This window comes from Lathamus discolor, chromosome 2 (genome assembly GCF_037157495.1).
Source record: "Lathamus discolor isolate bLatDis1 chromosome 2, bLatDis1.hap1, whole genome shotgun sequence".
Taxonomy (NCBI): domain Eukaryota; kingdom Metazoa; phylum Chordata; class Aves; order Psittaciformes; family Psittacidae; genus Lathamus; species Lathamus discolor.
The window spans coordinates 109046652-109073853 of NC_088885.1; the positions used below are offsets into that span (position 1 = coordinate 109046652).

The 27202-nt window shown below is 44.6% G+C and overlaps 2 protein-coding genes and 2 long non-coding RNA genes across 8 annotated transcripts in view; 3 read left to right on the forward strand and 1 right to left on the reverse strand.

The window, feature by feature from the left end:
- Positions 1-1342: 1342 nt before the first annotated feature.
- On the forward strand, positions 1343-13983 carry LOC136008573 (uncharacterized). Of its 5 annotated transcripts, none has more exons than XR_010610151.1 (4): positions 1343-1515; positions 1858-1963; positions 3091-3152; positions 12935-13983. It is a non-coding gene; the product is annotated as an uncharacterized LOC136008573 (long non-coding RNA). The 5 variants fall into 5 exon arrangements; XR_010610148.1 differs by lacking the exon at positions 1858-1963 and having other exon boundaries at positions 12935-13249; positions 13396-13971; XR_010610149.1 differs by lacking the exon at positions 1858-1963 and having other exon boundaries at positions 12935-13049; positions 13396-13970.
- Positions 6093-10250, reverse strand: LOC136008575 (uncharacterized). Its single transcript, XR_010610152.1, has 3 exons — positions 10137-10250; positions 9285-9404; positions 6093-6422 (listed from the first exon to the last, which is right to left on the reverse strand). It is a non-coding gene; the product is annotated as an uncharacterized LOC136008575 (long non-coding RNA).
- A 3657-nt stretch (positions 13984-17640) lies between the features above and the next one.
- ZBTB14 (zinc finger and BTB domain containing 14) lies at positions 17641-24306 on the forward strand. Its single transcript, XM_065668047.1, has 3 exons — positions 17641-18058; positions 20372-20452; positions 20909-24306. Exons 2-3 carry the CDS (start codon positions 20450-20452, stop codon positions 22250-22252), a joined length of 1347 nt encoding a protein of 448 aa, XP_065524119.1. The 5' UTR covers positions 17641-18058; positions 20372-20449; the 3' UTR covers positions 22253-24306.
- The window catches only part of AKAIN1 (A-kinase anchor inhibitor 1), a 29416-nt gene continuing 23186 nt past the window's right edge, over positions 20973-27202 (forward strand). Inside the window, exons 1-2 of the mRNA XM_065668050.1 lie at positions 20973-21057; positions 25589-25659. The gene's annotated coding sequence lies outside the window, so the exon portion shown is untranslated. The remainder of the gene's footprint in view (positions 21058-25588; positions 25660-27202) is intronic.

Sequence of the window (27202 nt, forward strand, 5' to 3'; positions counted from 1 at the left end):
AGTTACAAGACTGGTAAGGAAGGTTTCATGTTTGACTATGGAACTGAGAAAGCTGAAAAGAAGAATCTTAACTCCTTCATGTTGAATGGCATCAGGATAACTCTTTTAACTTTCTAGGCCCATTTATTCCCTGAAAGGAAATCAAACACTCCTCCCATTAGCTAAAACTTTCTTAGTCTTAAACAGGTTACAATCAGTGATATTTAACACTTCTGACAGAGCACTAAGCTTTTTTTGCCTCTGACCTGAATGTAGCTCAGTTGAAATGTTTTTCTTCTGTGGTTATGGAGTTTTTTGCCAGTGATGTGTTTTCCAGTGATCTTCAATGACTTCCGAGTTAGATGAGACCAGTTCTGAATTCTGCTGTAATCATTCAATCATAAAATTGTTTCCATGCTTTCTACTAGTATTCAGATACAATAGTGAGATCAAAACGCAGACGCTAATGGGCTAGAAGCTTTCTGATCTCCTAGGGGGAAAGTGCTAATGAAGGCTTGAAATGTACAAACAAGAATTGCCGTGGGTAGTGCTGATCATTCTAAAATTTGCACTTTTTCAAAACTGAAATTTTATGGTTGTTAGCAAATGTGAAGAAACTCAATTATTTTTAAATAAAATGTCATACAGTACAGGCCGTTAGTTGTGGGAAGTTCTCCATCTCTCTTTAAGCATATGAATGCCAAAACAGGCTCAAACTGCTTAGAAGAATGTCCGCAAACAAGCGCCTGCTTCCCCAGTCCGTCCTGCACAAGGGCAGGCTGAGCCTGGAAAGGAGACTCAGGTGAGGGTCGGGCAGGAGGGAGAGGCCGCTGGTGGAATGGGGTGCAGGGAGCTGCCTCAGTGCTGGGGCCAAGACTGCAGGCATTATCGAGGCTGCTGTGCCAGGGCAGCCGCCTCCATCCCATGACTCCTCCCGCCTGCAGGCACCATCTCCTTACGGAGCCCACGGAGGGTCTGCGTACGAGGACGCCTAACATGCCCATGGACGCCCAGGACGGAGCGGTAGCTTCACTGCGGCAGGCCCCGGCGCACAGGCTGGACACCACACAGCGCCCCTGAGCACACGCCGCGCTTTTCCCTTTCCGCTGGCGGTCTGACCACAGACCCGTGCCCAGCGCAGCCCCGCGCGGGCCCCAACGGTCCTCTCGGAGCCGCGGCGCCGGCGCTGCGGGCGCGAGCCGCGAGCGCCCCACGCCGCCGGCGCGAGCGAGCGCGGGAGCGCCGCCTCCTGCGCGCCCCGCCCCTCAGCCGAGCCCGCGCCGCGCGCCGCCAAACGGGCGGGAGGGCCGGGGGAGCAGGGGCCTAGCCCGGGTAGCGAGGAGGTAGCGCGGTGAGAGGTGAGAGGGAGGGAGCGCTCTGGAGGCAGAGCGGGCCGGAACAGGAGAAGAATGGAAAGCTGTCACATCCTCACTCTTGAGCTGCTGCGGTAGCCATCTCCCGAAAGTGACACGGGACCCAAACCCTGCTTGGGGGCTTGCCTGCCAACAGCATGCGGTATGATCCGGGGAAAGCCAAGTAAGTGGCTGAGCTCGTTTCCTGGTTAAATTGCTCCTGCAAAACAAGCAAGCAAAAGGTTTCAATTGCAAGTTAGAGGACTGCAAGTGAGCACTGCTCAGTCAAAGCAGCCTGCCACGACTAAGGCCGTTACGATATATTTAGCCTGTGTGTTGGTTGTACATAACCTTGTCAATCCTGTAACTATTGCAGCAAAACAGGCAAACATCTATGTTAACAGTGTAGCAGGCTAGTAGGCAGCATACCAATCCAAAGATCTAACAGGTGTTCCTGATTGGTGTGGTGCATGAAATATTTAAATATTGCAAGCATAAAGTCACTACTTATTTATTTTTTTTAAAGGAAGTAAAAAATGGAATGAACTTGCAGTCTGTATGTTCTTCAGCTAATAAATTTACTTCCTTTGCTGAGATGAATAACATCTACAGAACCTATATCAACGTAAGAGGTGATGTTACAGCTGTTGCCGTTTCATTCTTGTATCTGCCAAGTTTCAGTCTGTTTGAAAGACTTCTCTGAAATCAGGGCTTGTACTTTTAAGGAACCACATGGCCTACACTGCTTCCTGTGCATGGTAGGACTAGTCCCGTAGGCACTGATGCGAAAAATAAGCAGGATGGTCTAATAGGGACAGCAGCCACACTCCCTCGCATGGAAGTATCTGAAGCAACAATTACAGCACCTTGATTTTGTGTGGTACTCAGTTGCCAGATGGAGCTAAATCATGACAAATGTATATGGAATCTTGCTTGTTGTCATTTTATCAGGTATGAAAGCATGTAGTTGCACACACATAAGGCTGACACAAAGAAATGTGGTTTACTTCTGTTACTAACCATATACTTTATTAATGTGAGAGCAAATCTGGAAATTGCTGCAGTTGGAAAATATCTCTAACTAAATAAGTGCATAAATAATCCTGATAATTATTTCAGGGAGTGCTACCATTATGGCCAGCCCTGGACAGCATGTGGAAAATTCTGTTTTGACTATGGTAAGCTCAGAGAATGCTAGCCAATATGCAATAGCAGTGTACCACACACCTGCTTTATTTCCACATATCTCTACCTAATGGGTATGAACATCAGCAATGACTACTTGCATTTGAATTAGGGAGAGATGACAATTGAGATGGAAAACCCTATTAAGAGACAGAACCTCTCTTAAAGCACTATATAGATACTCCATTGACTTCACCTGCATGAGACACACCATTCAAGGATGATCCAGACTGGAAGCATTACTTTCTGTAATAGCCAGAACTATTATGCTGATACTGTGAAAACGGTTCTTCTCTGCCCTTATCATCCCTTTCTCTCCCGACTTACATTACATGCAGATACTGGGACTGAGAAGGTGCTGTAATAATCATTCCTGAACTGTGTATGTATATCTTGTTATTTATGCAAGGCCTTTGAGAACCTGCTGTATCTTCTTCAGTATCACATTTGGATGATTAGTGACTTAGCTATGAAGCTCCTCTAGGCTTTTCTGAAAAGAGGTTCTTTTTTAGCATATGTTTCTCCTTCCACATTTCTGAAACCATCTCTCTGCATTCATGTCAAAATAAAACAGGAAAGAAAACTGCAGAAGTTGGAAAAGCAGCGAACAATGCTTATCCATCCACCTTGAATTCTGTGAGTAATAAATTGGGATTCAACAGTAAATACAGATTAGTTTAGTTGCCAATGCATAAAATAGTTAGACTGTAAGTTTACAAAATCTGCTGCAGTTATCCTATAAGTTATTAATGTAACCCCAAGTTATTTTGAAATCATAGCACATATCAAGCTTATTTACATTACCATCACAGATTGTAGTTATATCACTAACACTGTATCCCTGTACTTATATCAGCTTTGGTTGAGATGTCAGTGGGCATTTAAGTCCAAAGAATGCATTAGGTAAAGCAGAATGAATAATGTTTGTGATGACCATAAGGCATGATTGTTATTAATTTCTTTGTATTTACAGAGACTGAGCAATGATCACTTGCTCCCAGTAGTTTGGTGGCAGTCACAGCTGCTGGAAATATTTGTATGTGTCCTGTGGAAAAGACTATAATAGACTGTGGTTATAAAACCTAAACTGTTCAAACCAAGCAGATGTAACTTCTGCATATTTCCATGGAACTGATAATTCACACAAGCCAATAAAGTATTGCAAATTGTGTTTCTTGTATTTCATGCAACTTGCACAGGGATGAAGCATACAACATGATTGTGACTGTAAAGCACATGTGCATTCAACATTGTGTATCAGTTTGAAAAACACACCTATTCTGGGAACACAAGCAGCGAAAAGAACTTCAGTCAAACAAGCTGTTAAGAACAGTCTGTTTTGGCAGAAATTTTGACAATCCTGTGGCTAATAACCAAGGCTGTTCTCAGACCAAGTCCAGCTGTACATCATCACAGAAGGAGAAGTGGCACACCACAGTCAATTATCATTCCAGCATGCAGCAGCTATATCCCACGGATCTTTTCCAATCTTCCCCTTGTATGCAAGCTCTTCAGATTTGGAAAAATCATAGGTTTCCTGCCTTACAAGAAGCATTCAGTAGTGGTATAACTTCTTGCTGCAGCAGACCAACTATAAATTGAACTGTTTGCCATATGTGTTGCACTACACCTTTTTTTATTCCGTAGTTGTTAGAGTTCTCATTTTGGTAACTATGTTTACCAGTATACATAAAGACATATGTTATCCCTGGGGATTCTTACACATCTAAACAGTTCTCTCAGAGGTTAAAGTCAGATTATTTGCGATAGGTTAAACATTGCCAGCTACAATGTACTGGGATATTTTCAAGCTTCTCCAATGGCAGCAAAGCCAACTACGGCTGCTAGGGTGCCCTGAAACTAGTAAAGACCACTGTGTTTAAAGTCAACAGCAAAACACAGCTAGGCCTAAGCTTCAGAAAGCTGTTGTATTAGGTTGGGTTTTTTTTGAATTGCACTTCACAGGAAACTAGTTGGGAAAAAAAAAGAAAACCAACACCAAAATTGGTGGTGTATGCTCTGGATCTAGCTCTGGTAAGAACCAAGTTAAAAAACAAAGAGAACCCCAAAAAAACAACAACAAACCCCCCCAAACCCTAGTCACTTTGCTAGGGATATTCTACTCTGTTAATTCCTTTCCGTATAAAGGCAAAATGAATAGGTCTTTACGAAGTGAGGAGAATTTAAACTATTGAGTGTTGTGATCATTTGAAATCACCTGTGGCTGCCTGTCATACCTGACACTATGGTCCACACTCACAGTACAGGAAAGCATTTTGTTGACCACTATATATTATTTGCTCATAAACAAGTGAAAGGGGTGAAAAGGGGAGAGCTGCTTAAATTATGTTATCTTAAGTTAGTATTTTGTGCGCATCATCACTTTTATCTAGTTATCTTTGGATCCCTTAATGATTTAGAAAACTGTGGCAAAGCAATTTGTTGAAGATTGCACAACTAAAGAAATATTGATGGTGGTTCAAATCTGTTATCCCTATCAGGCAGCTGTTTTCCTCCCGAATATGTGTCAGAACTATTAATTTGGATGTACTCTGGGGATTGTTTGAAATGGTTATATAGGAAGTGGCTGGTATACACAAAGTAAGTGATTGCCAACCATTTTGTCTTAGATCTCCTACCTACAGTTTTCACTTAATATGATACCAAATTCTGATCTTATGTAAAGCATTTTTGGGTGTTTCTGAGATGATAAAAATCATTCTTATCTACAGAAGATGTACCCACGTGTCAGTAAGGGCTTCTCTGTACCCACCAAATCCCATAACCAACAGTTAATCTCCTTTTATACTGAAATATCACAATGAGATCCAAAAATGATCACAGGAATTTTTATTTTACTTTTTTTTTAATCTGGAAGGGAGCGTAGTTGGAGCCAATGACTCTTCTGGTAACCTTTATCACCTAAGCATCAAAATGAGCACAGTTTAAGGGAAGAAAAACAAGGAAACAGAAGTGAAGCGACTGAGGTCATGACTTCTTAGAGGAGAATTGAGTACAGAATGCAGCTTTCTCATTCCCAGTCAAGTTCTCAATCCATCAACTAAGCAAATACTTTTCCTTTTGTGGTACATTTTAATGCCTATTAATTACTATTTTAATTTCACATAAGAAGCTAATGGTCTTACTGTTTTTTTCTATTTAAAAAAGCACAGAAATATAGACTTGCATTAACTCTGTGATCCTACACTACTAAAAGAAAGCTCCAAAGTTCTGACATGGTAGTGATTGAAAAATAAAAGTATTTGGGAATTAGGGATTGTAAACTTTAATAGAGGAATGGAGCCAAAACCACTAAGCAATTAATGCATTGTTTCTTTTGGGCAAGACAAGTAGCCATATGATGCAGAGATGAAAAATATACTAATGAACACTGGAGGCGATCCAGACTAGGTCACAGGGGATTGCTTCAGTTTTAAACAGTAAATCTAACAGGATTCAGCATAGTCATTGTGATAGTCGTATTATTCCACAAACTTTGTTCACACTGAAGAACACAGAAGGATGTTAGTAACTTCAATACATTTAATAGAAATAATCACTTAATTAAATACAGGTTTTGCAAAATCCAGTCCTGAGAAAGCAGACAAAGGCAGTAATAATACCTATATTGATTTGTATAGAGGACTTTTGTTTTTCCAAGCCCTCATCAAACTAAATGGATAGGTAGGGTTTTTTCATCTTATAAGAAATGAGACTGATAATTTGCACTAGTAGCTTTGGATTTATCAGAATAAAACTCCATTAGGTCTGAAGAGAGCTAAAATATGCTCAATCCTATTCTTCACACAGCTTGACACTGTCTCCATGGAAATCAATAGGAGCCATTCTTGGTACTTTAGTGGATATTGGGTGAGATCTCTGAACACTATGACATTTGGGAAGGACCTAAAAAACAGAACGGCAAACTACATATAAACAAAATGTAGGTTTAGGTTTTTCTTTCATACACTAACATACAACATTTTAATGTAATGTTGAGGACTGCTAAGAGACAAAGGCAGGCAACTTTGTAAACTTAAAACCCTTTTTCCCCTCTCCCCTAAAAATGTTCTTACGCTATTATTTTACTTTAAATTAGTAAATATTTTTTTCTAAATACTGTTATGTACAGAGCTGTGGAAAAAGATATCTTCATAATGGGTTTAAAAGATAATTGAATAGCTCTCTATTTTTCTCAAGCAAAATTTGATTTTTCTTTGCTAAATATGAAGCAATGTGTTCAAAATTTCCTATTAGTTGATATGCCAGGCATATCTATACACTGGATCATAAATTATGGTTTCACATGTACTTCCATTATGAGTGGCAGTATTCCCACTGAATGAAGAAAAAGGGGTCCAAGCAAATTACTGGGCAGCAAATGTTCTCAGTCTTATTCCTTTTCCTAACAGGCATATGGTAGCCTCATATTTGTCTGCATCTCAAGTAACACACATAAATATAAGAAAGAAAATCCTTTCTGCAAAAATACATTGTATTCTGCAACTGGGTTATGACCAGTGTCCTATATCTGCCTTTATGAACAGAATATTTGTTCTTAATATGACAGGATCATGCACTCTCCATAACTCTGCTGCCTTTTAGTATAGGCAGATCAAGTTTAACAGCCTAATGCAGTATGTTCTCTTCCTAAAGATCCTGAGTTACCATATTTTTGTTAACTTGACTTTGATAAAAAGTGCCTTTCATTCTGCCTCTCCTTTATACAATTCTTTGTCCATTGCATCCCTCAAGAAGGGTTGACCCACATAAAAGAAAAGAGTTAGGAATCATTTCTTTAGATCAAGGAATAGAAGAATCTGATTTCTAAAAATTTAGGAATGTAACTTCGGTAATGGACCATGTTGAGAGGAAAATCTGAGTGACTGAGCAGTTAAGAGTGCATTATAATGCAAATGCACAGAGGATCAGAGTTAAGATTACTAAAGTAACCTCAATTCTGTTTTCTTTATCCTTGGAATGCTTAAATTCAAAGTATTATTTTTCTTTTAATGTAGGTCTTTGGCAGTTGCAGTATTTCATAGACTGGCAAACCAGAGAACTATTATAACCATCTAGTTTGACCTCCTATATAAAACAGGACACAGTGTCACTTGCTGCTTTTACTTTGAGCCAGTTAAGTAGTGTGTGACTAAGCATAACTTTCAAAGGCATTATTTTTTTCACTTGAGGATTTCAAGAGATGAAGAATCCATTAGTTTTCTTGCTGGCTTTTTCCAACAGTTAAGCACTCCCTCTGCTTAAAAAAACCCCATACACTTCATTGCCTATCTGAATGGTTCCATGGTCTCAGCTTCCGGCTATGGGCAATTCAGGTCTTTTGTCTTTGGACTAAGTATCCCTTTATTCACTCGGTATTTTATCTCCATTAAATATCTTAGTTGCTATAATCAAACCATCCTAATGCATTCTTGTTGAGGAAGCTAAATAGCTTGTGCTTTTAAAGTCTCCCACTGTAAAACACTTCCTGCTGTCCTCCAAATAATTTTGAAGCTCTTTGCTGCTTCTTTTTTTTTTTTTTTTCCTCAGAATATGGAAACCAGAAGTGTCTGCTGTATTTCAACAGCAAATGAAAGACTGATATCCATCACCAGTCCACCAACCAAACCCATGCACACCACCTCCCTATCTCAGCTTATGTATATTGTTGGGCTCTTGGGCAAAAATTGTGCAGCTTTTTCGGGAAAGGTACAGACTTATTACATTGTTGAGATTCATTTTGTATTACATCTATTGCATCCACTTTTGCAAAGCATTAATATAGAAAACCAATTTCATCCAACAAGGCCTGCTGCTGCCCATAGAAGAAGTACAAGCAGATGGTAAGGGGAATAGTTTACTGTGGGATGTGCGACTGCTCCAAGGCCAGGATTAACTGTGGAAATGCTGGGGTTTGATCCAAGGATGCTCAGGCCAGCCTAAGAAAATAGGACCCAGGAAGTGCTGATGCCTTTACCAAACCTGTGCCAGTCCAACTTTAGATTAGAAAGTAATAAGAAGGAAGCTAGTTTGAATAACTGACATTACAGACCACTGGAATTAATTCTTTCTTCGGGACAGTTCATGATAAATTTACTACAAACAAACAGACTGTCAGTTCAAAGAAGAGAAGTTGATACTGAAGTCACTTGTTTTTCTGCACTTTCAATGACTGATGAAGGTTTCATGTTTGTCCACGGGACTGAGAAAGTTGAAAAGACGAATCTTAACTCCTTCATGTTGAATGGCATCAAGATAACTCTTTTAGCTTTCTAGGCCCATTTATTCCCTGAAAGGAAATCAAACACTCCTCCCATTAGCTAAAACTTTCTTGGTCTTGAACAGGTTACAATCAGTGATATTTAACACTTCCGACAGAGCACTAAGCTTTTTTTTTGCCTCTGGCCTGAATCTAGCTCAGTTGAAATGTTTTTTTCTTCTGTGGTTATGGAGTTTTTTGCCAGTGATGTGTTTTCCAGTGATCTTCAATGACTTCCGAGTTAGATGAGACCAGTTCTGAATTCTGCTGTAATCATTCAATCATAAAATTGTTTCCATGCTTTCTACTAGTATTCAGATACAATAGTGAGATCAAAATGCAGACGCTAATGGGCTAGAAGCTTTCTGATCTCCTAGGGGGAAAGTGCTAATGAAGGCTTGAAATGTACAAACAAGAATTGTCGTGGGTAGTGCTGATCATTCTAAAATTTGCACTTTTTCAAAACTGAAATTTTATGGTTGTTAGCAAATGTGAAGAAACTCAATTACCTTTAAATAAAATGTCACACTGTACAGGCCATTAGTTGTGGGAAGTTCTCCATCTCTCTTTAAGCATATGAATGCCAAAACAGGCTCAAACTGCTTAGAAGAATGTCCGCAAACAAGCTCCTGCAACCAATTAGCGAAGAAAACAGCTGTATCATCTACAAGCAGGCAAGCAGTCTACTTGGGAGGGACTTGATTCCTACCTACTAATGGCATTGCATGAGAAGTTTCTGAGTGCAGAGATTCTGGTCATTCAGTCTCAGGTACAGAATTTCAAGCATTTTGTGTAGCATGGACAAGGTTTCATTTCCTTCTGTTGCTGTACCCTGTGTAGCTGACTCTTGTGAAACTATCAAATTAGGTACTGGTTTTAGTTTATTTATAGAGCATTAAATAACAAAAATAGCAGTGGTGAATTTAATGAGTTGTTTTTGTTGCAACCATAAACATCTACCTTTCAGAAAAAACAAAACATGAGGTTGACAAAGAATGAGGCTGGAGGGGGACCAAGGGCTGTAGCTGTGAGATGCCTGATTTTTCAGTTATAGCCTACCCATAATTATGAAGAACAACTTCCAGTACTCAAACATCAGATAAAGGCTTAGGGTTTTGACAAACCAAATACATTACAGTAAGCACTACTTCTTCACATTTGGCAAGCTTCGCTCCTTGCAAAAAATGCAGAAAATACTATGTCCAAAAATTCACATTTGAGTAAAGATTACTTTTGCATAACCATGCCAATATACATGATAATTTGGTAACCACAACTCCACTTCAGAGAGTTCGTTTTGCTCTGCCCATTCTCATACCAACATATCATTCATAAAAAAAAAATTTGTCTGCCCTACTAACACAAGCTGGACATCACGTAAATAATTCACGGAGTGGTAGTCTCTTCTATTAACTGCATACCAAAAGACTCTGCCTTGCACATGAAATATGGCTGAAACTGAAACCACTGGCTTAGTCTTCTAGAAACAGATGGCACATGTGCTCTGTAAAGCAAAAGATATATCTGACCTGTGAAGGAGAAATGTGTTCTTTTCTGACAGATCAGGCGTGAAGAAGCTGTTATACTCTTGTGGATCAGTCATTTCTTAGGATTGTGTTAATAACATTAGGTCTGCAACACAAACAGGAATTCTTGCCTAGTGAATATTAACTAATACACCAAAATGTCTTTTATTCTGCTTATATTTTACATACTTAAAAGTCAAGAAATATTCAGGTTAAAATGGAACGTGTAACTTTAGGCTCTTGCTCATTGTATAACACCTTTACCTAGGATGAAGGATCCAAATATATGTACCACTCTTTCCTCTGGGACATCTTGTATCTGCTTAGTGTCCTCTTTTCAAAAGAGGATGCTTTGGATGACAGACAGTAGACATTGCTGCTCTCTAGCACCACTTCTCAGCTTCAGCACCAGAGTACAGGATCACAACTGAATAAGGCAGGAAGATAACATAAGGAAACACAGACAGAATGCTGCAGGAAAGGAAGAGAAAGTGAAATTTCATATTCCTCTGGTACTTGGCACTGGAAATTGGCATCCATCCTTCTTCACTCACTGTCCATATGGTTCCAATCAATTAAGGATGTGAGACAAAGTCAACAAGTGGGTCTAGAGTCAGGTAATTGACAGTGAAAAGGAAGAAAGGAAAATGAGAGAGTGGTGGGATTATAGAGAAGAAATAGAAAAAAAAAATTAGTAAACAAAAGGAGTGCAAACCCTAAAACATGAAGAAGTATACCCCCAAAGAAGGCAATGAGAACAGAGATAGAGACTGTCCAAGAGGGAGAGTACAAAGGTGTGTGAAGTTATGCAAGTTACAGCTAAACCAGACTATTTTGCTTTTAGAAACAGAAGGAATATGGAGGGCCTTGTGCATGCACAAAGCACAAACTGCTGCATTCACATATCCGCATCCCTTACCTACCACAACTGTTGACAAACGTCAATCACCATGCCTTATTATACATGACTGTAGGTAGATAAACATGTCACAGGATGCACTAGAAAGAATTGGTAAGAAAAGTATATAATTAAAATGCTCTTCTGCTTAGAATTCAATACTATTAAATAAGACCTGATCAGGGTCTCTAGAGAGGACTTGTGTCCCTGCTGGCACAGGTGCAAACAATGAGTATTCTTCAACCACTTACTCAGATGGTGAGATGGCCTCTCACCATCTCTCTCTATTCACACAGCTTAGCCAGGGGTTGTGCTGCCAACCTCCATCATCTACCCTCTGCTCCTCCTCATTTGTCTCTACTATTCCATCTTTCTTTTATCTTGAAAATACAGAAGTGGGTAAATTATGTGAAAACATGACTAACTTGCATGCAAATTTGCAGGTTGCTAAGGGAAACGCACACTGCAAGAAGCATCTACTCCCTGACTGTCCTCCTCTGTCCTAGCACAGTCACTTCACTCTCCGGAGGTTTACATGGACTGTCCTTGCTGACTCTTGGGAATATGCTAACAGGCTCTGTGATTCCCTTTCACAAATACTGGACATTTTGTATCTTCACTTTCACTCAGCCTGAAGAAAAATCTGACCCATGAAAAGTGAACACAAATAATCTATGTCCTTGTATGGTGACCTTTCCTGCAAGACCAAGATACAATCTGAATACATGAAAACTGGCCATAATACTGCGATGCTTGTATTGTCACTTGTAACTCAAACAGACTTTATGAATCTAACCATCACAAACACACAAGAACCCACTAACACATCAAATACATTTTAAAACAGTCACCACTTAGAACACATCAGACACAAACCATCAGGCTTTCCCGCATGCCACCTCCAGTGCTTCACACGTGCCTGAGGAAAGTGGCACTTACCATTTTTCCCTCCGGTTACGCAACTTGCTAACAAGACAAGCACATCCTACAAAGGGCGCTTTTCTCCACAGATATCCCTGCAATTCAAACAGTCTGGAAACAGCCTGTAGGTTCAACAGTTCAATGGTATCTCCAGTCTGGTGCATCAGATAGGAAAAAAACAAAATGACATCAAAGCCTGAATGTTAACCTGCATTAGCTGGGAACAGGGTAATTTCGTAGGAAAAGTGTTTCACTCTTCAGGCACTCTTGCAGACCGGCAGCCTGGGCACCACACGGCACTGCCCCGCATAGTGCTGTCACACCAGGAGACTGTCCATCTGCCACCATTTCCAGCAGTGACACCTCGGCTGGCACCTGCAGCTCAGGCAGTGAGAGCTACCAGGAGGTGCTGCAAGCTGCCGCTGTGACACCAGCACCCCCTGCACTTCGTGCCAGCACCAGCGAAACAGCCACCAGCAGCACAGGCAGTGGCCACCAACAGCTTGTCCCAACTGCTGCTCAGCTGTGCCGCATCCGCACCGGAGGCACCAGAGCTGTGTGGCTGAAGAGCAGTAGGCCTGCCTCGCACAGCCTGCTGCTTAAGCCTCAGTGTGAGTGTGGCCCTGCACTAGAGCAGGCTGGGCCTGCAGAGGAGGCTCCAGGTGAGGGTTAGGCAGGAGGGAGAGGCCGGTGGTGGGATGGGGCTGTACAGAGCTGCCTCAGTGCCAGGGCCAAGCTTGCAGGCACAGTCGGAGCCACTGCGTCAGGGCAGCCACCTCTATTCCATGCCTCCTCATTCTTCTTCTACCTGTAGGCAGCATCTGCCCTGGAGCCCAAGTGTCGTGCGTGTCTGAGGATGCTCAAGATGCCCATTGATACCAAAGATGCCCATGGATAAGGAAGCAAACACCCGCTCCCATCCTTCAGAGGTATGGCCAAGCCTGCAGAGGAGGCACCAGTTGAGGGCCATGGTAAGAGGGAGAGGTCGGTGGTGAGACAGGGTTGCACTCTGCTGTCTCTGCCCAGTGGAGGTGTACGCCCAGTGACACACAAGACGCCCATGGACAAGGAAGCAAATGCCTGTTCCCAGCATGTGGAGGGCCGGCTGAGCCTGCAGAGCTGGTGCCAGGTGAGGGCCAGGCCAGAGGGAGAGGCCAGTGGTGGGATGGGGCTGCACGGAGCTGTCTCAGTGCCAGGGCCAAGCTTGCAGGCACTGCCAGGGCTGCTGTGCCAGGGCAGCCGCCTCCATGTTATGCCTCCTCCTCCTGCCTGCAGGAAGCATCTCCCCTAGGAGCCCAAGTTAGGTGTGCGTCTGAGGACACCCAAGATGGCAGGGGATGTGCATATGCCCATGGATAAGGAAGCGCATGCCATCTCCCAGCCCGCAGAGGCATGGCTGAGCCTGCAGAGAAGGCACCAGAAGAGGGAAAGGCCAGTGGTAGGATGGGGCTACACAGAACTACCTCAGTTCTGGGACCAAGCTTGCAGGCCCCATGAAGAGAGAAGCCCACACTGGAGCAGGTTTGGTGCAGGACTTATGATCCCTTGGGAGACCCACGCTGCAGCAGTTCAGGAAGAACTGCAGCCCATGTGAAGGCTTCACGTTGGAGAAATTCCTGGAGGACTGTGATGTGGTAGAGGCCCCACACTGGAGCAAGGGGAGAATGTGAGGTGTCATCCCCCCGAGGAGGAAGGAGCAGCAGACGTATGATGAACTGACCACAACCCCCATTCTCCACCCCTCTGTGCTGCTGGATGGGAGGAAGAAGAGAATTCAGGAGTAAATTTGAGCGCAGGAAGAAGGGAGGGGAGAAGATATTTTAAGATTTGGGTTTATTTCTCCTTATCCTTCTCTGGTTTGATTTGCAATAAATTAAACTAATTTTCCCAAGTCAAGTCTGTTTTGACCGTGATGATAACTGCTGAGTGACCCCTCCCTGTCCTTATCTCGACCTGTGAGCTTTTCTTTGTATTTTCTCTCCCCTGTCCAGCTCAGGAAGGGAGTGACAGAGCAGCTTTGCCGGGCACCTGGCCAGAATCAAGCCACCACACACAGACCTTAAAAACGCTTTCTTTTTCATTTTCCACAATTCATAGCTGTCTAGTCTGGATATGGAACATACACTTCCTCTTAGTATCTCTGTGAGAGCTACTACTGATATACTTTTAACCATACAGTACACATTCAGAAATAGCCTATGACACAGGAAAACAGAAAAATGGAAAGGCGTAACTTTCCTATGCTACTATGCTTTTCTCCACCACGATTTAATTCTGATTACTTGCATTACAGCAAGACCTGGCCCTAGGTGTTTCCCTCCTTGTGACACGCAGAGGGCCCAGCATACAATTGCGGGGCAGAGACACCTCCCTGAGGAATCAGCATGTCCCGTGGGAGCCCAAGGCAGGTCTATGGCCAAAGACATCCAAAATGTGTGCGGATAAGGAAGCGAACGCCTGCTCCCAATCCACTGAGGTCTGTCTGACCCTATAGAGAAGGCACCAGGTGAGGGTTGGGGTAGGAGGGGGAGGCTAGTGGTGCAACAGTGCTGCACGGAGATGAAGCTACCTTCATCCTATGCCTGCTCCTCCTCCATGCACAGAGCCAGCATCTCCACTCTAGAGCTCCACAGAAAACGCAATTTTGCAGATCACTTCCAGGTGCATTAAAAAGAAAGTCCAGGTCAGGGATGTGGTCGAGAAGAAGTCACAGGCATCAGCTTCTGGCTTAGGAACAGGCCACAGCACCCCCTGCACTTTGTGCCAGCATGAGTGAAACAGCCATCAGCAGAGCAGGCAGCAACCACCAACAGCTTCTCCTGAATGCTGCACCAGAGCTGCGTGGCTAGAGAACAGTAGGCCTGCCCCAGTAGTCAGTCCCACTGACTAAGCAGCAGCGATGTGTGAGTGGGGTCCTGCACAAGAGCAGGCTGACCCTGCAGAGGAGACACCAGCTCAGGGCTAGAGCATGAAGGAGGCTTGTGGTGGGATGGGACAGCACAGAGCTGCCTCAGTGCTGGGCCCAAGCTTGCACGCACTGTTGAGGCTGCTGTGCCAGAGCAGCTGCCACCATCCCATGCCTCAACCTGCTCCAGCCTGCAGGCAGCATCTATGCCGCAAGCCCACAGCACGTCTGCATCCCAGGGCAATCACGATGCCCGTGGATGCCCAAGATGCCATGGATAAGGAAGAAAACACTCACTCCCAGGCCACCGAGAGCTGGCCAAGCCTGCAGAGTAGATGCCAGCTGAGGGCCAGGACAGAAGGGATATGCTGCTGGTGGGACATGGCTACATGGAACTGCCTCAGTATCAGGACCAACATTGCAGGCACTGTCAACACTGCTGCTCCAGGCCAGTCTCCTCCATGCCATGCCTCGTCCTCCTCCTCCTGCCTGCAGGCAGCATCTCACCTGGTAGCCCACAGGAGGTGTGCGTCTGAGGACGCCTAAGATCCCCATGGATGCCAAAGATGCCAATGGATAAGGAAGCGAATGCCAGCTCTAAGCCTGCCAGTGGCTGGATGAGACGGCAGAGGAGGCACCAGATGTGGTCTGGGGCAGGAGGGAGAGGCCGCTAATGGGATGCGGCTGCACAGAGCTGCCTTGGTGCCAGGGCCAACCTTGCAGGTACTGACTGGTCCTCAGATGGGCAACCTTGGCACCGTGTGGCACTGCCCTGCATAGTGCTGTCACACCAGGAGACAGTCCATCTGCCACCATTTCCAGCAGTGGCACCTCAGCTGGCACCTGCAGCTCAGGCAGTGAGAGCTACCAGGAGGTGCTGCAAGCTGCCGCTGTGACACCAGCACCCTCTGCACTTCGTGCCAGCACCAGCGAAACAGCCACCAGCAGCACAGGCAGCGGCCACCAACAGCTTGTCCCAACTGCTGCTCAGCTGTGCCGCATCCGCACCGGAGGCACCAGAGCTGTGTGGCTGGAGAGCAGGAAGCCCACCCCACACAGCCCCACTGACTCAGCCGCAGGGGTGAAGGGCACATACAGTGTGAGCAGGGTCCTGAGCAAGGACTGTATGGGAAGCCAGGGACCCTGCTAGCACCTAGCAGCCAGCAGCACGGCAGTACTGGGCACGTTGCTGGGCTCTGGTGGTGAGAACAAGAACAGACAAGGTCTGCGCAGCCGAAGGCAAGAAGACTCCCACCAATCAGCCCGCACCTGATCCTCACGCTCATGGGGGGCACTGGTGCTTCCAGAGGAGGAACCTGGGGAGAGTGGAAGAGCACACACAACCCAGCAATGCTGGCTGCTCACATCAAGGGCTGCCCCAACAGCAGTAACTGGGCCTGCACCAGAAGGCATTTGCGCAGTGTCTAGCCATCCACCCCAACAAGATGAAGCCTTGAGAGATGTGGAGAAGAGCTGCATGGCTGAAGCTCCTGAACAAGAAGAGCACCACGCACCACTTGCTCCTGTGGCACAGGGACCAACTCGACCCGGGTGTAGCAGCACATGTGCAAAGCCAGGCACCTGCACTGTAGAGTCCCACAGAAAAGGACACTATTCTGCAGATCACATCCAGGTGCATCACAAAAAAATTCCGGTTCAGGGTTGTGGTCAAAAAGAAGTCAAAGGCACCAGAGGTTCCCCTGGCTCTGGCAAGCAGGACAGCAGCACAGCCCCACAGAAAATTGCACCGATCTGCAGGTTTTATCCAGGTACGTTGTGAAGAAGTTCCGGTTCAGGGATGTGGCTGAGATGAAGTCAAAGGCACCAGCTTCTCCTGGCTTTGGTGAGCAGGCTCACACACAGAGCAGCACATATACAGAGCCCAGCACCTGCCCCGCAGCACCTCACAGCAACCGACACAGTGGTGCAGCATGCAGTCAGGTGCATTGATAGGGAACCTATGGGATAGTGTGTCTGTGGTGCAGGGAATTAGCCAGCAACCTGTAGAATGGCAGGCCATGACCCAGAGTTTGGATGTGCTGGTGGCAGAAAGGACACCTGCCGCAGCTGAGCGCTCCTAGTCTTCTGAGGCTGCACATCCCCAGGGACAGTCCAGCACAGCCGTTGTCTCCCTGGCAATACACGAGGACGGAGGGGTAGCTTCACTGCGGCAGGCCCCGGCGCACAGGCTGGACACCACACAGCGCCCCGGAGCACACGCCGCGCTTTCCCCTTTCCGCTGGCGGTCTGACCACAGACCCGTGCCCAGCGCAGCCCCGCGCGGGCCCCAACGGTCCTCTCGGAGCCGCGGCGCCGGCGCTGCGGGCGCGAGCCGCGAGCGCTCCACGCCGCCGGCGCGAGCGAGCGCGGGAGCGCCGCCTCCTGCCCGTCCGGCGCGGCGGGCCCGGCGCGCGCCCCGCCCCGCCCCTCCCCTCCCCGCGCCTCAGCCGAGCCCGCGCCGCGCGCCGCCAAACGGGCGGGCGGGGGGGGGGGGGAGAGGGGAGAGGAGGGGAGCGCCTCCGCCGGTTTCTCAGCGCGGGCGCAGGCGCGGCTGGAACATACGCCCCGGCTTTCCCGTTGGGCCAGGGCAGCCCGTAGGCCCCGCGGCGCCGGCTCCAGCTGCCCTCCTTGCGCCCAGCCGCTGCCGCTGCGGGGCCGTCCCGCCGAGAAGGGCGATGGAGCGGGCGCGGCCCCTGCCTCCCGCCCCCGCCTCCCCCCCCCCGGCTCCCCGGCACAGGCGCGCCCTACCCGCATCGCGCATGCACGTACCCCCGCCCCCGGCGCGCGCGCGCGCACTGGGCGCTCGTGCAGGAGGCGGCGGTGACGATCGGCGAGACGCGCGCGGACGCCCCCTCCCCCCCCCCCCGGCTCCCCCTCCCCAAATTCCCCCCCCTCCTCCCTCCCTCCATCCTTCCCTCCCTCCCTTTTCCCCCCTTATCCCCGGCCCCCTCCCGCGCGGTGGCGGCAGCGGCACCGACAGCCCCCCGCGCTCCCCGGGAAGTGCGGGTCCGCGCGCGCGCGCGCGGGCGGCAGGTAAGCGCGAGCCCCCTCCCGTTCCTCCCACCCCCGCGCCCCCCCTCGCGCCCAGCTGCAGGACCGCCGCTGCGGTGCGCGCGCGCGCGCCTCGCTCCCAGACGCCGCGCTCCGCCAGCCCCGTTAAAAGCTGGCGCTGGGTGAGATGGAGGCGCCGCGGGCGCGCCCGCAGCACGTCGCGCGCCTGCCTCCAGCGCGCGCGCGGTGGGTGGGTGGGTGGGTGGGGGCAGGGCGAGGAGGAGGAGGAGGACAAGTCCAGCGACGGGGGCGCACGTTGGGGCGCGCGCTCGCAGCGCGGCGGCCGCAACAAAGGGGCGCGCGGCCGCGGCCTGTCGGCGGCGCGGGCGCCGCGCTGGAACCGTTGGGGAAGGGAGGGGAGGGGAGGGAGAAGGAGCGCGGGAGGTGGAGGCGCCGGCCCCGCGCAGTCCCGTGAGGCGGCGCGGCGCGGGGCGGGGGCAGCGCCCGGCTCGCTCTGGAGAGGGGCCGCCTGGTGCTCGCGGGCGCCCCCGGCGACGGTCCGGGAGCGCGGGCGCCACCTCCGTGCCGCAGGGCCGCGCCCGACCGCGGCGGTGGCGGCGCGGGTTCTCGTGGCGGCGGCGGCCCGGCTGGGCTGCGCTGCGCCCTGCCGGGCACCCGCCTGCGCCGCGTCCTCGCTGGCGGGTGCGTGGAGCGGGCGTGCGCCTGACTGCGGGCACAGGCAGGGCTGCAAGCGCCGCGCCAGCGCGCCTCCAGAGCCGGGGTGAGGCACCGAGCGTGTCTCAGGCGGCAGCGGCAGGAGTTGCCGAAACAGCTTTACAGGGTATATAGGAAAATGCAGGACGTATTTTCCCCGTTCCTGCAATGGTAACGGCAGTGTATAAAGTGTGCGTGCAGGAATAATTAGAATCGCCCCGTGGAATAAGTAACCTAGTGGCAATGGGAGTTCGCCCTGGCTTCAGTCGGTGCTGGAGGTACTCTGGTCAAGTGCCTGCCGTACTCTTCTTGCAGGGTAGTATCCCTTTCTCGCACCAATTACATGCCCCTGTCTACTCTGCAACACTGTTTTCAGCCAATTACTACATCTATATCGTTCTGATGTAAGAAGTTTCAGCAGAATTGCATCAAAATTGCATATTGTTTAACAAAACAGGATGGGATTGCTGCTAGATTATCGACAGTGACTTTTGGCTGTTTACTTAAAAAGAAAACAGCATTTTTCCCACCTTGCAAAGAATTCTGTAAGCAGACACTGTTGGAATAGTTTTGTCCTGCTGTGTTTCGTGCTGGATTGGTGCATTTTCCTGAGACTGTAAACCCAGGCAGCCAAGAAAAATGCATCCAGCTATGGAGTCCTCAAGTGCAGGAAAGATATGGACCTGTTAGAGAGGGTCCAGAGGAAGGCCATAAAAATGATTAGAGGGATGGAACACCTCTCCTGTGAGGAAAGGGGAGAGAGTCGGGATTGTTCAGCCTGGAGAAAAGAAGAATCCAGGGAGACCATATTGCGGCCTTTCAGTACTTAAAAGGGGCCTATAAGAAAGATGGGAGAGGCTTTTTTAGCAAGGCCTGTTGCAACAGGACGAGGGGTAATGGTTTTAAACTAAAAGAGGAGAGATTCAGGCTGGACATGAGGAAGAAATTTTTTTACAACGAGGTTGGTAAAACACTGAAACATGTTGACCAGGGAGGTGATGGATTTCCCATCCCTGGAGACATTCAAGGCCAGGGTGGATGTGGTTCTGGGCAACCTGATCTAGTTGAAGATGTCCCTGCCCATTGCAGGGGGGTTGGACTAGATGGCCTTTGAAGGTCCCTTTCAACCCAAACTGTTCTGTGTTTGTATGATTGTTTGGAGATCTGGTATCTTTGGTGTCATTTTCCCTGGTCCTGAAAGGCACCCCCATCCACAGCCCAGTCTGTTGTCCTTTAGGATGCTTGGTTTGCTTGCCAGGCCCTCTGCTAAGCCAGCTCAGCCCACTGGTTCAGCAGAAGACTCACCACCTTCTTGATGGGTTGGTTACTGGGTTAGCGGTGGTGATTCCTGTAGAGGATTTTTTCAGACTTTTAGATGTAGTGCAAAATGAGTAGCGGGGATGTGGAGTCAGGGAAGTAAAGTAGCCAGAGGCAAGTAAACACATGGCTTATGATGACAGCACTTTCAGATCTGTTTATGCAGTTGTCTCTAGAACCTGTCAGAATAACTGGGTATTTTAACAGTGCATTTTGTGTAATTTAAAGTAATTGGAAACACCATGTTTTAAGACACAAATTTAAAACCATTTTTTAAGTAGATTTTATAATTGCTTAAAATGTTATTATCTTCCTGTCTTTCAGGCTGAAGGTGGCCCGTTGTGAGGATTAATCTGCCAAATATTTAATAATCATTTGTTCAGAAAATTTCCCACATTGTTCATGGTAAGGCCTGTATCTGTTATTTCACATTCTGTTTGTTATGCTGATACATTTAGAGTATTTCTTATACCTTGTTTTAGCACTAGCAATTCCTTTAGCTGTAAAAATAACTTCTGCTGCAGATGGGAATTGCAGCTTCACAGAGAAAATTTACAATTATTTTGGATAACTGAATCAAGAAAGATTTGAAACAAGTAATTTATTCATACAAAAAAATGTCCTTTATAAATCACTGTAAAGTGTCTAACCTAGAAAAAGACCTGTATTTATTCACAATTTTAAAAGAAGTTTGAGAGTAATGCTTTTATCATTTGAAAAGCTTTTTCTGGTTCCTCTTATTGAGGGAAAAAAAAAAGTATTTGGAAATTCTTTTAGTGTGTAAATGACATCGTCTTTTGGGATTTTATGACCTTGGCTACTCTATAAAAAATTACAGAACTTTCCTTTGTCAATTTGCAGGAGTTTTTCATCAGTATGTCTGAAACCATTAAATATAATGACGATGATCACAAAACTGTGTTCCTGAAAACATTAAATGAACAACGTTTGGAAGGAGAATTTTGTGACATAGCTATTGTGGTTGAAGATGTTAAATTCCGAGCACACAGGTGCGTGCTTGCTGCCTGCAGTACCTACTTCAAAAAGCTTTTCAAAAAACTGGAAGTTGACAGTTCATCAGTAATAGAAATAGATTTTCTTCGTTCTGACATTTTTGAGGAAGTTCTCAATTACATGTATACTGCAAAGATTTCTGTTAAGAAGGAGGATGTAAATTTGATGATGTCTTCAGGCCAGATTCTTGGTATTCGATTTCTGGATAAACTCTGCTCTCAAAAACGTGATGTATCTAGTCCTGAAGAGAGCACACAGTCCAAGACCAAGTACTGTCTAAAAATAAACCGTCCTATGGGGGAACCTAACGATAACCAAGATGACGAGGTGGAAGAAATTGGAGATCATGATGACAGTCCTTCAGATGTGACGGTGGAAGGAACTCCCCCAAGTCAGGAAGATGGAAAATCACCTACTACTACCCTAAGAGTGCAAGAGGCAATCCTGAAAGAGTTGGGAAGTGAAGAGGTTCGAAAAGTCAACTGCTATGGCCAAGAAGTAGAGCCCATGGAAACAACTGAATCAAAAGACTTGGGTTCTCAGACCCCTCAGACTTTGACATTTAATGATGGCATAAGTGAAGTAAAAGATGAACAGACACCAGGCTGGACCACAGCAGCCGGAGATATGAAGTTTGAGTATTTGCTTTACGGTCACAGGGAACACATTGTATGTCAGGCTTGTGGTAAGACCTTTTCTGATGAAGCACGATTGAGAAAACATGAAAAGCTACACACTGCTGATAGACCATTTGTTTGTGAAATGTGTACGAAGGGCTTTACCACACAAGCTCATTTAAAAGAGCACCTGAAAATACACACTGGTTACAAGCCTTACAGTTGTGAGGTATGTGGAAAGTCTTTTATTCGTGCACCAGATCTAAAAAAGCACGAAAGAGTTCACAGTAATGAGAGGCCATTTGCATGCCATATGTGTGATAAAGCTTTCAAGCACAAGTCCCACCTCAAAGACCACGAAAGAAGACATCGAGGAGAGAAACCTTTTGTCTGCAGTTCCTGCACTAAAGCATTTGCTAAAGCATCTGATCTAAAAAGGCATGAGAACAATATGCACAGTGAAAGAAAACAAGTTACGACAGCCAATTCCATCCAGAGTGAAACAGAACAGTTACAGGCAGCAGCTATGGCTGCTGAAGCAGAGCAGCAGTTAGAAACTATAGCCTGCAGTTAAAAGTTAAAGCAGAAACTGTATCAGAAATAATGTAAGAAATTAAATTGGACAAAATCTATTGTTGGTATACATTTAGACTGAGAATTATCTTTTCAAGAAAACATATTTTTAGAGGATTTGAATGCATAGTAACAAATAGCGTTGCTTGGTTAGGCATTTTAAAACATTTCAGAGATGGGTATTCTTAGAATTTGAAGTATTTTGCTGTCATTAGCAGTATAATGCACTAATACCTGATTTAATTTGAGAATAAGATCAAGTTCTCTATAAAACAGGGATCATCACTGGCTGATGTTTTGTTTCATCCAGTATGGAATACTGCGTACGATGTAGACATCGAAATCAGTGAGTTATGTTCGAAAATGCTAACATCTCAGAAAATAACAGACATGGAAAGGAAATACTTGATTTTCATAATTGTGAAGGTGTTATACTTACAGTTTTTGAGAAACAGACATTTATTCCCTAAGCTTTTTAATTCCTCCTTTTTTCACCTAATGTGGGTGCTAGGGGTTGGTACAACAGAGTGTAAGGGGGGATAGTGATCAAAATTAAATGGCTTCTTATTCCATTCCCTCAGATATCCTCTTACTGTAATCAGGGTGTCAAGTTTAATTAAATACTTGCTTTCATGAAGAAAATGCATTGTTCAGTGATCCTACCTAGCAAAGCAGAAGGGTCACAGCATTCACCAGTGTTACCTGTGGGGAAAGAGTCTGCCTCGTTTGTTCCCGTGCTCACTCTTACGCAGATCCCCTAAGGTGGGACAGAACCACAAGGCAGAAAAGGGTGCAGCATGGAGTAGGAGACATGTTGCTTACCTGAATCCAGTAGAAATTAGTTCAAGCTAATACAGCCTGAGGCTGTAGTTTTTATTATGCAGCTTTCCATTCACCTAACCTGGCACCACAGTTAAGGTAAAGGAGTGTTTCTGATAGCAGAGGAGGACTAGCTGTACTAGCGAGTGACAGGGTATCACTGCCAGACCTCCGGAGCTGCAGAGCACAGCCATGAGCGATTGCATACCTGCCCACAGTGCTCAACTCATCATGTGTGTCATGGCTGGTCACACCAGCTAATAGGTCCTGTTTGAGTCTGAAAACTCCTGCCTTCCAACACAGTAGCTTTCAGCAAGAGGGAGACTACAGTGAGAGACTTCAGTCTTAATTGACCCAGAAACAGTGTTCACTAATACCTGTTACATACAGTTGCCTGATTTTTGTTGGGTTTTTTGTTTGTTTGTTTGTTTTTTCCTAGACTGGCTAGGTAGGTGCTGCTAGTTTAACTGCTAACTCACAGGTTCAACAAAGTAAGTGGTCTTTGGATTGCATTCTGCCATGTGTAGTCAACAAAAGAAGACACAGTAACAGTCATAATGTAATCCAAAGAGATATGGAGCCTTTGTTTTAAATTTGTAAATACTACAGCAGTTGTCAAAGCTTCATTTGAAGTTGGAATGGGCAAAAACCTGCAGTCTTAGGCATGTGGCTGGGTGACATCTGTCACTTGCAATACCTATAGCATATGAAAGTGTTAGACCAGTTTCTGGTAAGTTGCCATGTGGTAGATCACATCTTGCTTTTCTAACTTGAAATTGAAAATAGTGTTTTTGGAACTGTTCTGTGGAATTTTGATTATTGGGGTTTTTTTGTTTGGTTGGGTTTTTTTACAGCTTCATTTTATTCATGTACTCATCAGGTTACGCAGTTATCTTAAAATGCCAATAATTGTTTGAAAGCTGGTCTGTAAATAAAACATGAACATAATATTTTAGAAAATGTAAACTTTGGGCCTTTACCAATATATTTTTTTAAAATGTTCCTTCATTTTACATTCAGTAATTAGTTTGTAAACAAACTATACATTTTGTATCTGTGCAACATCAGAGGATGTGTATTCATTGCATTTTATTGGTTCTCTTGAGGAACATGATAAATGACCATTGTTAAAATGTTTTACTGTATATTATCATAGATACAAAGATAGTAGGTCCAAAATGGGATCTACTTTCTTTTTCTAAATATATTTGTCTTGCTATGTTTTCTTATCTAAAATTGTTTGTCTATTTATTTTTATTCTTTATATAGATGGTAAAATTGGGGTTGATAAGACTGCAGAAGAGATCTGTTGTGATAAGAGTTTGAAAGTGCAAAAGATGAAGAAAGTTAAATTTTTTCTAGGTCTTCTGTGAAAATAACAAGAAGTAATGAGCTTAAATTACAGCAGTGAACATTTACATGAGAAAAAAACCAACTTAAAGGGTTGAATCATGAATTATTAGAACAGAATGCCTGGGAGCGTGCCTGAGACAGAGGATGTGATTCTGTCCAATTAATGGGTATTTTGCTGTTGACTCTGTTGGGGCCAGATTAGACTAATATTCCTAACAAGGTTTCCAACAGCGGGCAAATAGCTAATTAGTGTACGTGCAGGAATGACAGAGTGCTTTAAAAGCATAGATGGCTACAATAACATTAGATACCAATTACTTCTCAGAGTTAAGTAGCAAAAATACCACACGTGGAATTAGTCCTGAACATAAACTTCTCTGTCTATGGTTTGTGAAGTCAGAGGCAGTTCTGGCTTTCATATATATTTGATAGCAAAAAATCAGTTGCTCTTTCTGGCTTATACCAAACATCTGTCCATGTTACAATGGTGACTAGGTGACTTCAGCGTGTTGGCATTAAGAATACGTATTTAGTGTTTGTGTGGCCACAGCTTACATGTTGATAATGCAGCAACATGTTGGTTGATGTGAAATGAGGTTCTAGTGGTGGTGCAAGTGGGTCTATACAGTCAACACTAAGTGAGATGCAAAACCAAAGCCGCCTCAGCTGCAAAAAGATCTACACACTAAAGAAGTATAACCATTTAGTTAAAAGGCTTTGTGCTTTAACAGACTAAATAGCTTAGAGTGGAAAGAAATACTTGAAATAAGAGCTTTGCTATTCTGTGATTTTAACCATGTGTTCCTAAAAATAGTATGGAGGGTTTTGTATCTGATTAATTTCTGATTCAAATTGTGCTACTGGTTATTTGGCACAACTCAGTTTGAAAACTGTAGAAGTTCAGGTAAGAACACCTTCCAGCCCTTCTGTATTCCCCACCCCTTCTTCTACACACTCTTCATTATCAATATTTAAACAAGCGTTAGAAGATGAAGCAATTCACAATGGAGTACTTGTGTTTTAATTTTTCTGCTTTAATCTTTTAAAAAGAGATCAGAATTTTTAAGGTTGTGTGAAAGAAAACGGCTCATGCTGAATTCGGTAGCAAAGGTTTGTTCTTGTAAGCTACAGAATACTAATTACACCTCAAAATCTTGCCATTTAGGTTCCCAAAGCGGAGTTCTTTTGAAGATCACGCCCCGGTTTTTTAACCTAGAGATTGCCTTCTTGACTCCAGTGAGTAAGGATATTTAAATTAATAGAGTTGAATTTTGGTGAGTTACAGAATAAAATATCAGATGAGATCAGAAAGTCTGCCCTAAGCTTAGAGTGTATTTTTAGGGACAGATTATCTATTAGTAAGTCTTTTTATCATTTTAGACACCAGTCTGTTTTACAGAAGAGACAAAGCGTTTTTGAAACAAAGGACATACACTGCTGACAATGTACCACTTTTAGAATATAAACATTTACAGATCTGTGCAGAATAGGATAGTTCTTCCTAGAAGGTAAAGACAGGCCTAAGGAATTTCATTTTTTTTTAACAGTTTTTCTGTGGATCACACTACTATTCTCAATCAGGCCGAAATGTGCAAGTTTCATTAAAAATTCCATTACAGCAGCTGGTCTGTCATTTCTCTCCATCTTGATCTAGAACAATTATAACATTCATTTTGAAACAGAGGATTTCCATGGATAGATTTGTTAAATAAGTGTCATAAGAATCAAGACATCTCAGGAATTATTTTTAAATTAATTCAAGAAATCTGAAATAATCACAGAGCTAAAAATAGTGTTGTATACAATATTAATACATTTTTCAATGTATTTCTCTCCACTGTTCTTTTATATAGATTTTTACTGGGGCTTTTTGCAGGCCCTGATCCTTTAGATATTTATAGAACTCTGAATCTTGATGAACTTAAACAGTTCCAATATGACCAGAACTAGAGCTCTTTAAAACAAAAATAGACTTTTGATGTCTTATTGTTTGGTTTTGATTTTTTTGTTGTTGTTGTTGGGGTTTTTTTTTGGTTGGTTGGTTGGTTTGTATTTGTTTGGGTTTTTTTAATACTCTGTAGCTAAGCACCTAGTTTTTTATAAATAAACTTGAAAGAACTTGTAGACCATTTGCATAAAGCTGTACTTTATCTGACCTGCTCAGTATACGGATATCAAAAAGCATGGCAGATGCAGAACTGCTGGATATCTATATCTCAGATTCCTTCCAAGATATACTTTATTTTAAAATCTGTAGTTCTTGAAAGAACACAGGTTTGTGAAACAAGTGGTACTGACAAGAAATTTAAATTCTTACTGAATGGAAATTCCAGAGATTTAGTTTATTTTTTTAGTTATTCTGAGCCATTTTGAATAAGTATGTAAGACAGTAACTATATATTATGCATATAAATGGACTTAAAGCTGTTTTTTAAGGCAGCAATAAAGTGAATGGATATAATGCATTGAATATAGATAATCTTTATGGAATTACAAAATAATGAGTTATGAAAATTGACAATTTCAACTTTTTCAACCAAAGCATAAATGTACTGTTCTGAAAACTTATTTTCTAATGCAAACTCATTCTGTTGGAAAAAAACCAAACCATGAGTGCTTACATTTGTAATGTTCTGGCCTCCTCCCAATGGCCTGTGTGTACATTTGAGTAGTCTGCATTAGCAAGCAGCTTAGATGCAATGAAGCTCAGTCTTTACAATATTTGAAAAGACAGAAATACTCTGAGTTTTCATTCTTTCCTAATTAAAATCCAGTTTTT